This window comes from Lithobates pipiens, unplaced genomic scaffold (genome assembly GCF_037356315.1).
Source record: "Lithobates pipiens isolate NorthernLeopardFrog02 unplaced genomic scaffold, aLitPip1_a1.2 Scaffold_10, whole genome shotgun sequence".
NCBI classification, from domain to species: Eukaryota; Metazoa; Chordata; class Amphibia; order Anura; family Ranidae; genus Lithobates; species Lithobates pipiens.
Genome location: NW_027507686.1, coordinates 64,122,749 through 64,134,878, shown reverse-complemented (window position 1 = coordinate 64,134,878; position 12,130 = coordinate 64,122,749). Strand labels below are relative to the sequence as shown.

At 40.4% G+C, this 12,130-nt stretch overlaps 1 protein-coding gene across 2 annotated transcripts in view; it reads left to right on the top strand.

The window, feature by feature from the left end:
- RCOR2 (REST corepressor 2) overlaps positions 1 to 11,075 on the top strand; it is a 52,902-nt gene extending 41,827 nt beyond the window's left edge. The window contains exons 9-13 of one of the 2 annotated variants that reach the window (XM_077455757.1): positions 1,933 to 2,154; positions 5,459 to 5,536; positions 6,575 to 6,632; positions 6,738 to 6,964; positions 10,238 to 11,075. In XM_077455757.1, the coding sequence (XP_077311883.1) occupies positions 1,933 to 2,154; positions 5,459 to 5,536; positions 6,575 to 6,632; positions 6,738 to 6,964; positions 10,238 to 10,510 (858 nt within the window). In that variant the 3' untranslated portion in view covers positions 10,511 to 11,075. The remainder of the gene's footprint in view (positions 1 to 1,932; positions 2,155 to 5,458; positions 5,537 to 6,574; positions 6,633 to 6,737; positions 6,965 to 10,237) is intronic. The other variant, XM_077455758.1, reaches the window with a different exon arrangement.
- The last annotated feature ends 1,055 nt before the right edge of the window (positions 11,076 to 12,130 follow it).

Below are 12,130 nucleotides of genomic sequence, written 5' to 3'. Positions count from 1 at the left end.
GTGGGTTCTGTTGCAGGGACCCAGGTATTTGAAAGCTGAGGTCTTCTTCACCTTCTTTCTTTATGGACACACTGCCGGATTAGAGCAATATAGCTTGGTCAACGCAGAATCACTCTGATCCATCCCAGAAGAAGATCATGGCTTTCAAATACCTGGGCCCCTGCATTGGCTCCGTGGGCAGAGAAAGCTAAAGACCCACTGAGGTAAGTGAAGTGTGAATCGGGGTGAGGGTGAACATTGTTCACCCTTTCATTTTTTGAGAAAAGATGAACTTGCACTTTAACTTGCCTAAAAAAAAAAGATTAAATCTACAAACAAAAATTTAATTTCTGTATAGTTTAAGGGACATGGGATCAGTATTCATTATGGTATGATTGGGTTATACTGCCTCCTTCAGGATGGGTTGGATACTGGGAAACAAAAAGCCCCTAAAAAAAAACCTTTTTTGTTTTCTAGTAGCCTTTTTCGCTTTCTCAAGATGTGATGGGTTTTTATTTTATTTTTTTTGTTATTTTTTTTCATTCAAGGCTTCATCTTATTTGTTGCTGAGCTTGGCTCTTTATTCAGTAATCCAGATTGGCAAATTGTCAGAACTGACTTTTTGGAGGCTGTGCCTAGACCACATAGGGCCAGAGATTGCGGGGGTCCCCCAGAATGGGCACTGGGCTCTGCTAGTGGCACCGCACTGTCTTCGTGTTAGTCACAGAGCGCTTTCAAATAATGGAGTTCTGGCACTACTATTGGTGCACCCAGTGATCACTGTAACCAATCACAGCTAACAACACAATTGTACACAATGGATGGCTTGAAAGGAAGCCATGCATTGTTTACAACTGTCATGTGACCTGTTGGTTACAGTGGTCATATTGTACCGGCAGTGGTCTGGTGGACACAGCTGGTGACAGATCATGCAGCAGCTTGGCCCAAGGTGCGATCCAGGAGGACCTCATATGACGTCCACCTGGATTGATGAGAGGCCCAGCTGTCAATTGACCATAGGCTGGGTGGGAAGTGGTGTGTGTGTGTGTGTGTGTGTGTGTGTGTGTGTGTGTGTGTGGAGATGTATATAATTATTATTTTTTGTTTTTTATACACACACATATATGCACGCGTTTACATTCCATTTTAACTATCGGGAGCACTTATCATGTTGGAGTACTGGTGCTTGTTACTGTGGGAGAAATCTCTGAATTGAAGGTGAATATTGCAGCAAAACTTAGTTTTTGTTTGAAGTTTTAACAGACTTTTTGTGCTATGTTTATCTGGAGTTCTGCTTTAAAATGGCATTACCAAATGAATAGGCACAAAGAGGTAAACTATAAAAGTTGTTGAGGGCTACAAGGTGTAAGCAATCACTAGTCCTGAAGTGGTCAAACAGATCCAACAGTGCCCAAATCAAGGATCGTCTCCAGGACTGTCCTGTAGTTAAAGTGTCCAGCCAGCCTGACAGATTTAACCTTGAAACAGGGAAAAAATGCATTTGAACAGCCGACAACCTGTTTAGTGTTGATCTGTGCAGCATATGTATGCATATATTTTTTTATGCCTCCAGAGGTTGCTAGGGTTTCCTTGAGCAATGGGCAATTTCTTCATCTCTCAACACAAGATTTGACTGACCGCAGAGGGAACCAATGGCTCCTGCTGCTGTCAGCCAAGTCTTTGAGAGCAGGGAGAAGGCCGATACAGGCAGGCACTGCACTGAATTGATTGAAGACTCGGGTAAATATATGGGGGAGATATATTAACCTAAACATTTTTTACTTTAACGCAAGGAATGCAGTAAGGTACTAAAATGTTTAGGTTTTACAACCACTTTTAATAATTTTTTTTTTTTTTTTATAAATATTTTTTCTTAGTTTGTGCTTTTTCTTCATCCTTTTCTTCCTATTTATTTTTTATTCATTTTTTTTTTTTCTACGGTATGCATTTTAGGAATCCCCCAAGCTCATTTCAGGAGAGTCTGGAAAACCTATACCAGTCAAAAAAGAACCATTGATTTCTCCGTACCGCCATCACCCTGGGAGATCCCGCAGGAGGCCTCCTAAAGGCATGCACCTTAGCAAGGGTGATATTGCTTCAGTATGTGCCAGTTCTGAAATGCCAGCACTTACACTGTGCCAGCAGGATACCCAGCTTGTATCACTGAAGCGGCAGGTAGGGGAAGATGAGAGCAATGTCAAATCTAAAACACAAACTGCCTTTTGGTATTGGCAGTGAGAAATGTACAAGCCCTTATATCTACTGCCACCAGAATAGAATGTTTTCTTCTCCTAAATACAGGTGCTCACAGCATATTGGATCTACTTTTGGTATTGATATAGTTTTGAAGTTTTTTGTTTAAGTATGAAACCTAGTACAACAATTTCCTTCATACAGAGAACAGTTAAAATGTTACTAAACCCAGGACCCTGCATTCCAAATATATGTATGTGTGTGTGTGTGTATATTGTGTCTCTCACATGGAAATGCAATTTTTTTAGTAAATTTAAACTGCTAAATACCTTTTCTCATCGTCCGTATAAAACAGTCTTGTGACTTCTGTCAGTGTTTGGCCGAGCACTGGTTAAAGCTTTTAGGAGGCTTTTTCATTCTCCTTTGACTGTCCTATGAGGATTCATGACCCCTGACTTTGTCTGAGCAGTGTTGATTGGCCCTGTGCTGACCACATGCACCCCCCCCCCCCCTCCAAAAAGAAAACTCTAGCAATACACACCAAACTGAGCATGTGCAGAGTGCCTCCTAGGGCTCTGTTTTATCAGCAGATGAATTGGAGAGGATCAGAAGACAGGATCAAAAAGCCTTTTTACACAATGTGGAGGATTAACCCCTTAGGTTCCACAGTGTGTATAAAAAGCATGCTTTACAGCATATACAGACTGATTTTGCTGTTGTGGGTTTAGTAACACTTTAAACATTTTACAAGATTTTCCTTTAGTTCATTTTTTTTTTTTTTTGTATTTACAAAGCACCACCATATGCAGCATTTTAGCGTTCAAAGTATCGTATCTGAACTTTACAAAAAACTCTTGTCCACCACTTTGATGAAAATCGATGCTCGCCCATGGAGAAAACATGCACATGTCATGGTGTTAGTATCCTCTGTGGGTTTCAAGTCCAGGACCCAGAGCTGCTAGACATGGTCACATAGTGAATTTTGTGTATATTTTCTGCTCCTGACCTAACCCAACTTTTCCCAACATACAGGTATATTTACCTTGATTTAAAAGGCCATGGCTGCTGCTTGTTGCATCTAGCACTGCCAGTTTTCACTGTCCTTGCTGCCTCAGCACATTGGTGCCATATAGCCTTCTATAGGGCAATGTCCTAAGGCTGAAGGTGTTCATAGACCATCCCATAGAGGGCTATGGGGCTGTATTGGGCAGGTGCAGCCACGACCGTGAAGATTTGTGACGCTGGATGTAAACAAACAGTGGAACCACAGCCACCAATCTTCTAACCTTATCCTGGCTCAGAGTATTGTGACAATCTAGAACAAATAAGCTTTACTATATATACAGGTGCATCCTATAAAATTTGAATATTATCAACAAGTTAATTTATTTCAGTAATTTAAAAAAGTTAAACTCATATATTTTATATAAATGCGTTGCACACAGAGTGATATATTTCAAGCATTTCTTTCTTTTAATGTTGATGATTATGGCTTACAGCTAGTGAAAACCCAGAATTCTCTATCTCAGAAAATGAAAATGCTACATAAGACCAATACAAAAAAAAGGATTTTTAATACAGAATTAGAGGTTTACTGAAAAGTATTATCCACAATTATTGTAGGGCAACTCTCATAATCTCAAATAAGTGTTATACAAAACGTCCCAAAATATATAAACAAAAATTGTGTATCCAAAAAAATCTTAAGTGATATATTGTCTCTAAATCCAATGTATATCCAAAGGTACAAAAAATGTTTAATTGGCTCCTAGATGATATCCACCTTCACTCCACTTTAATCACTGCTTTGACATGTATAAGATGGTGAATCCACCACCCATCAGAATGACCTCTCACCTCCCCGACATGACCCCTGCTTTACCAGTAGCTCATATCACGCAGTTTTTCCCTCTTTGGGGATGTAGCTACTCCTTCCGAGTCCTCCCTGCTTCCCAATCATCACAAGAGTGGATGGTTAGCTGAAGGAATCTCCCAAGTACCCCATTTCATAAACGGGAAGAGAGGGCACGTGCCCTAGTGTTCTTCGTTTTAAAAACTCAATTTATTAAGAGATAAATATTGCATTTACAGGCGATGGGCACTATCGGCAGTGCTGACCATGTATCGCTTGCCTTTAGCAATCAATAATGAGCTTGGTGCCGAGATGGCTGCGGCTGCACTGACTTTGGACTTGGTAAAACACAGTGGACCAACACCAGCAGTTGACATGGCTCCCCAAATCATCACTGACTGTGGAAAATGTTGCATTTCATTAGGAAATCAAGATCCCAGTGTCTGGAGGAAGAGTGGAGAGGCACAGAATCCAAGTTGTATGACTTCCAGTGTAAAGTTTTCAGTCAGTAATGATTTGGGGAGCCATGTCACCTGCTGGTGTTGGTCCACTGTGTTTTATAAAGTCCAAATTCAGCGCAGCCCTCTACCAGGAAATTCTAGAGCACTTCATGCTTCCTTCTGCTGACCAGCTTTATGGAGATGGTGGTTTTATTTTCCAGCAGGACCTGTCACCTGCCCACACTGCCAAAAGTACCAATACCTGGTTTAATGATCATGACATCACTGTGCTTGATTGGCCAGCAAACTCGCCTGACCCAAACCCCATAGAAAATCTGTAGGGTATTGTCAAGAGGAAGATGAGACACCAGACGCAACAATGCAGATAAGCTGAAAGCCACCATCAAAGAAACCTGGGCTTCTATGACGCCTCAGCAGTGCCACAGGCTGATCGTCGTCATGTCACGCCACATTGATGCAGTAAATCATGCAAAAGGAGCCCTGACCAAGTATTGAGTGCATACTATACTGTACATGGCCATACTTTTGAGTAAGCCAGCATTTCTGTATTAAATATCCCTTCTTCTTTTTTTTTTTTTTTTTTTTTTTTTTTAATTTCTTTTTTTTTTTTGCGTGTCTTATGTAATAATCGCATTTTCTGAGATGCAGGATTTTAGCTTTTCACGAAGAAAGACATGCTTGAAATATATGATATTATATAAGCGTGATTTTCTTTCTACCTTTTTGTGAGTAGTTTTTAATCATGTTTTTTGAATAAATGTATCAAAGGATAATGCACAAGGCTGGTGCGCCCTCTTTTTTTTGTTTTTTTCGTTTGAAATATATCACTCTGTGTGTAACGCATCTTTATAAAATACGAGTTTCACTTTTTGATATTCATTTTTTTTTAGATGCACCTGTATGTGTGTGAGTGTGTGTAATAAAAAAATATATATATTTTTTATATATTTTAATTTTTGTTTTGCCTTTTCAGGTACAAAACATTAAACAGACAAACAGTGGCTTGAGGGGAATACTCAGTGGAGGGATTAATGATTTGAGGCCTCAGGAGGTAAGATTAACCTCACTGTACTCATTGAGTGTCTGATGTAAATTAAAATGGTATGCAACAATTCATAACTACTAATCAAAGCTATTAAGTCTAACTGCCTGGACCGATTTCTGGGTCACTATACACCAGGGGTCGCCAAACATTTCTAAACAAAGGGCCTGTTTTTCTGTCCTTCAGACTCTAGGGGGCCAAGGTGGCCAGTGGAAGTAGAAAATGCTGCAGTGTCAATGGGAGTTAAAAAAAAAAAAAAAAAAAAAAAAAAAAAGACAGTGCCTGTATTAAGTAAAAAGAGGAATAGTGCCACATCATTGGTATTAGTGGGAGGAATAGTGCCCAGTTGTTTATATTAATGGGAGGAGTTGTGCTCTATTGCTGGTACCATTGGAATCAATGGTGCCCTCTTATTGTCAGTGGGAGGAATAGTGCCTTGAGGCCTAGATAAGGCCCCTTTCACACCGAGGGCGTTTTGCAGGCGCTGTAGCGTTAGAAATAGCGCCTGCAATCCGCCCTTAAACTGCTGCTCCATTGTCTCAAGTGGGAAAGCCCAAGGGCTTTCACACTGGAGTGGTGCGCTGGCAGGACGTCGGGAAAAGTCCTGCCAGCAGCTTCTTTGGAGCGGTGTGTTTACCGCTCCACCACTGCTGCTCCCCATTGAAATCAATGGGGCAGTGCTGCAATACTGCCGGCAAAACTCCACTATTGTGGCGTATTGCGGGTGGTTTTAACTCTTTCTCGGCCACTAGCGCGGGGTAAAAGCGCTCCCCGCTAGCGGACGAAATGCGCTGGTGTGAAAGTTGTCTAAAGGCAAGCAAAGGGCCGTGGTTTGGACACCATTGCTATAGGACTTTATTTTACCGAAAGGAAAACTACCTTTGTTACCCAAAGCAACAACTCCGATTCTACCGCATCTCTCTCATGCAGCTCTGGTAGCATGCATGAATCTGGTTTGTTGCTGTGACAAATGAGGCCTGTCGTCTTTTTATGCCTGTGTCCTGTTAAAGTTTTTTTAAACAGTTTATTCTGTTGCTTTTTCTTTAGCTGAATATTAAGCTTAATTCACGGTGGACTACAGATGAGCAATTGCTGGCTGTTCAAGGTGAGATGGCATTTGGTACCTGCACTTGTAACTGTGTGAGAGGTGGGAATACAACAAATGGACATACGGTGCTAGGCTAAAACAGTTTTGCTGTTTTCCTTTCAGCTTTCAGGAAATATGGGAAAGATTTTGAGGCCATCGCAGAAGTTCTTGCAAATAAGACGCCTTCACAAGTGAAGACCTTTTTTATTGGTTATCGTAGACGTTTTAACTTGGATGAAGTAGTTCAGGAGTGGGAAGCAGAGCAGGGAGTGGATTCATCTGCAGCTTGTGGTGATTCCACCAGTAAGAGCACTGCTTCCTCCCAGATGAGCAGTGAAGAAGATGATGAGGTGAGAGATTACATTATTAACCTCGCTGTGCTAGGTTTTCCTAATAAAAAGCCCAGCATGCTTTGTAAATTTCTGCACTATTTATTAAATGTTTACAAAGCTTTTATAGAAGTCATTTAAAGTAAGGCTGGGCACAAAAAAAAAGTTGGTACATCTGTCCAATACATGAGCATTTTCCTGCGTTGATCTCTATAACCACTTGATCACTGGAAGATTTACCCCCTTCATGACCAGGCCGATTTTTTGTGATACGCAGCACTGCGTTACTTTAAATGACAATTGTGTGGTTGTGCAAAACTGTACCCAAAGAAAAATGTATGTCTTGTTCTTCCCACAAATAGAGCTTTCTTTCTTGTGGTATTTGATCACCTCTGTTTGTTTATTTTTTACACTAAAAAAAATAAATAAAAAAAAGTTTCTTTCTGCTATAAAACATATCAGTGTGTGTGCGCGCGCGCGTGTGTGTGTGCGCGCGCGTGTGTATAAAAAAAAAAATATATATTTAATATCCTGCGCACAGCTGCCACCCTGTAGCAGTAAAACTACTATAGGGTCGCTAAGTGGTTAAAAACACTGCAGATACAGAAAAATATCTGATGATCATGACAAATAGAACCAAACTTCCCCTCTTCCTCTGCTACACTCAAACCCTGGCATCGTTTCCAGCCTTGCTGAGTTTAGTTTTGGGCACTACAGAACACCCTCTTCCATTGCCAGTTGGGTCAATTGGTAATTCAGGCCTACGGGCTTAAACATAAAGCTCCTCAGGCATGGAGGGGGTAATATCCTGCTTTGGGGGTGTTTCGCTGCAACAGGGACTGGAGCACTTGTCAGGATAGAAGAAAAATGGATCGGGCAAAAAAACTAAATCTTGAGGAAAGTCTGCTGCCCTCTGCTAGAAAGTTATCAATGGGAAGAAGGTTTACCTTTCAACATGGCAATGACCCAAATCGCACAGCAAAAATGACCACACACTGGTTGAAAGAGAGAGAAGTGAATATACTTTCATGGGCTAGTCAGAGCCCAGACTTAAACCGCATTTAAAACCTGTGGAATGACTTGAAGACTGTAGTCCACAAATGGTCACCATCAAATTTAACTGAACCTGAGCAGTTCTGCAAAGAAGAGTGGCCAAATATTTCAAAGTCTAGATGTGTGAAGTTAGCAGAGACACTTGCCAACAGACTAAAGGCTGTAATTAAAGCAAAACGGGGTACAACAAAATACTGACATAATGGGGATGATCATTTTTCCTACTAAGAAAAAATAAATCAAAAACAGAATCGCTGATATGGTGTCATAGCTTTCATTTGAGGCTGGGTTCACACTAGACATGTGCATTAGTTTTCGTCCGAATTTCAGGTATTTTCGTTATCGTTTTAACAAACGATAAAAGTGCAGAATCTGAAAAACGAAAGATCCAACATAAACGCTTTATTTTCGTTTTCATTGTGACAACAGTTGGATATAGATAGGAGATTCGACATGACGCTGACAATAACAATCTGTGTCTATTGTACCTGTGGTCGAATGTGCCTAACCTTACCTCTATTAGTCCAGGATTATTCTACATTGAGAGAAAAGATTAGACAGAGAGAGAAAAGATCACTGCTGGAATTGGGTGGGGGAAGTAAAATAAAAATGATGAATGTTATTGGCTGATTGTAACCAAAGAGGAGGAGCAGTAAAATAGCTAGAACTAAGTACACACGTACAGCCAACTTACATTCACTTACGATTGCTAGCAGAGAGAGACACACACACTGAATCATTTCAGTGAATCAGAATCTTAGCTGGTCCGTTTGTCAGAGAACCTGAATTATTTAGCAATTGAGCATAAGCACAGCAGCAGAACAATAGTGAAGCAAGCTACAGTTCAACTTAACTTTTTTATAATAATCTGCTGCTATTGTGTTAGTGTTGTGAACTTGATAGTGATACTAGTGTTGTGATAGCCTCAGAGGCTGCCCGTGTTGGGGGGGGGGGGGGGTATTATTATAGATTCTATATTATAGATTGAGATTCTGTATAGATTCTATATACCCTATCTTGTTACCTGTCTGATCAGTGATCACTATCACCAGTCCATTTTCTGTTTGAACTATATACCTTCAACATGAACGACAAAGATTCGACAAAGCAGCGAAAAACATGTTGAATCTTTTGCTTATGGTGTCTGTCGAAAGTTCTAAGACGATTCGATGGAGCAGCTAATCTATACAGTTTAGCTGCTCTGTCAAATCTTCTTTGAATATTCGACAGACACCATAAGCCTTCAATGACAGATTCAACCTTAATTCATTTGGATTTTCGGACGAATGCAATTTTTAACGAAAAACAAAATAAATAAAAACAAATTTTGGGAGTAACTAAATGTATTTTTCGGGTGAAAACAAAATTCCAAAACAAAATATTTCAGTGTGCACATGTCTAGTTCACACCATCACCGCATCCATTGCACAGCAGGGGTCCGATGCGTGCTCGGTCACCATTTCAGCCCTAATTATGGGCTGAAACGGGCCACAAAAAGCACGTTTTTTTGTGCAAAATGCACCGGACCTGCTGCAGAGATATGTGAACCGGCTCCATAGAGAGCCAGTCGCATTCTCCTGATAATGCAAATTGGATGCTAGAAACCTCTGCATCCAATTCGCATAGGTGTGAAACCAGCCTTAATGTTATCAGTTGCACTAGTAAATACAGCTGGATAAAACAAAAACTTTGTCTGTCTTCATTTTAGGCTGCAAAGTAACAAATGTGATTATTTTAAAGAGGGGGTGTTCCTTTTCTTACATACTGTACATGATCTGGTCAGTGACAAAGCCAGGACCATAGTGCAGGCATATATTTTATACCACATTTGCAAAAGCAACCTTCATTTCTTTCTGTTCTTTTGGGAGACATGGGTAGTCTTTAACCCTTGTGTTATATGACTGCCTGCCAGGGAATTGGACACTGGCAAACCAGAAAACTATAGGCCAGTCCGGGATAACCCCTACTGCTACCAGTTTAGTTCAGTTTTTGGATAATGCCATAGGGGTATGGATACCTTTTTTTTACTGTGTTTGTCTCACTTAAATAATAAGACAACATGGACCTTTGCTCTAGACAGCAGTTTCCAATTAATTTTTTGCCTCTGCACTTTTAATTTTGACACATTGCCTAAGTTCGGGTCTCTTGTTTTTTCTTTTTTTGCACTTTTATTTTGACACATAAAATGCCTAATGTGACAATGGAAGCACACTAAATTTTCATCCTCTTCTCCTCTTACAGGTGCAAATCACATCTGTTTCTGCCTCCTCCCAGACAGTAACAACTACTTCAACCGCTTCTACAACTGCTACGGCTGCCACCATCTCCCTCCCACCCCCATTGCTAAGACCAACAATTCCCTCTGCTCCTATACTGCATCGTCAGCCACCTCCACTCCAGCCAGGGCGTCTTCTCCAAGCTCGTCCTCCACCTCTTGTCCGGCCAGCTCCCCGCCAGAGCCCACGTGCACCACCTGCTTTATTGGGCAATCATGCAGAGCCAACTTTCTCCTGAGAAATCTTACAAAACGTCTGTTCATACTCAGTGTGTTAATTGGGTGGGTTTATTTATGGAAATATTGGCTTGGTAATAAAAGACCTGTGTACAGAATTGCCTGTATCTAACAAAACAGTATTGAACAATAAATTGGCCTTGCGGGGAACTGGTGCTATAATATAGTTGTCCTAATGGCATGTGAAGTGATAAATCTCAGCACAATGCCAATGTGTGTTTTTTTTTATTTTTGTTTTTTGTACAATTTAGGGGTTCAGGGTTTTTTTGTCCACATAAGTTGACCATCAGCGGAAATCACTTCTATCATGGATTTAACACATCTTTATAAATGTCAGTTTGGTGGCGCATGTGGTGGAGATTTTCATCTTGCACATTAACTCTGCCTACCTTTTGGCTTGGGAGGATGTTGGATTAGAATTGTATCCTAAATTTTCTGGTTTGTGTCAGTAGACTGTTGGTGTGACCAAGCTGTGTGATCATACTAGCATACACATTCTGGATACATAGTGGTGTTTTTTATTGTTGTGAATAGTTAATAAATAAAAATGTACCTGTGTTTTTCTAATATCTGATCTCTATCTGAATTTTGTATTTAAAAACTACAGAGAATCTCCCCTTTGTCACTACTTTTTTCCTTTTTTGGTAGGAATAAAACCACATCTATAACCTTTGCAAATACAAAGCTATAAAAAGGCTCAGCATAGCAGAAAGATTGTTTAAATGTCTTCCATTTCTAGCCAAAACATGATTTGCACAGGGTTCCCTTGCTGAACTCCCCTTATGCTCCCCTGAAAATACAGGAACACTGTAAGGAGGGGGGTTATGGATCTCTAGGCTGAATGAATCTGGATGTGCTCAGCTTTGAGTGAATGGTTACCTTTTATTTCTTGGCATGTGATGACACAAGACCTTTCTGGCCTTAATACACCTTTGCATATATGGTCACAAACCACCAGTGGTTTTGAACCTCTTCTGGGACTATATGATGCCCCGTGCTTGGCAAATGCTTACAGTTGTAGCCCCACAATAACAAAGAACAATTGTTTAATTTGTCTGAAATCATATACAATGTACTTCAACCAGTTCTAAGTTGTAAATTGGGATATGTGTGTGTAATATATATATATATATGTATATACAGTGCCTTGCGAAAGTATTCGGCCCCCTTGAACTTTTCAACCTTTTGCCACATTTCAGGCTTCAAACATAAAGATATAAAATTTGCATTTTTTGCTAAGAATCACCAACAAGTGTGACACAATTGTGAAGTGGAACGAAATCTATTGGATATTTTAAACTTTTTTAGCAAATAAAAAACTGAAAAGTGGTGCGTGCAAAATTATTCGGCCCCTTTTACTTTAAGTGCAGCAAACTCACTCCAGAAGTTCAGCGAGGATCCCTGAATGATCCAATGTTGTCCTAAATGACTGATGGTGATAAATAGAATCCACCTGTGTGTAATCAAGTCTCTGTATAAATGCACCTACTCTGTGATAGTCTCAGGGTTCTGTTGAAAGCGCAGAGAGTATCATGAAGACCAAGGAACACACCAGGCAGGTCCGTAATACTGTTCTGGAGAAGTTTAAAGCTGGATTTGGATACAAAAAGATTTCCCAAGCT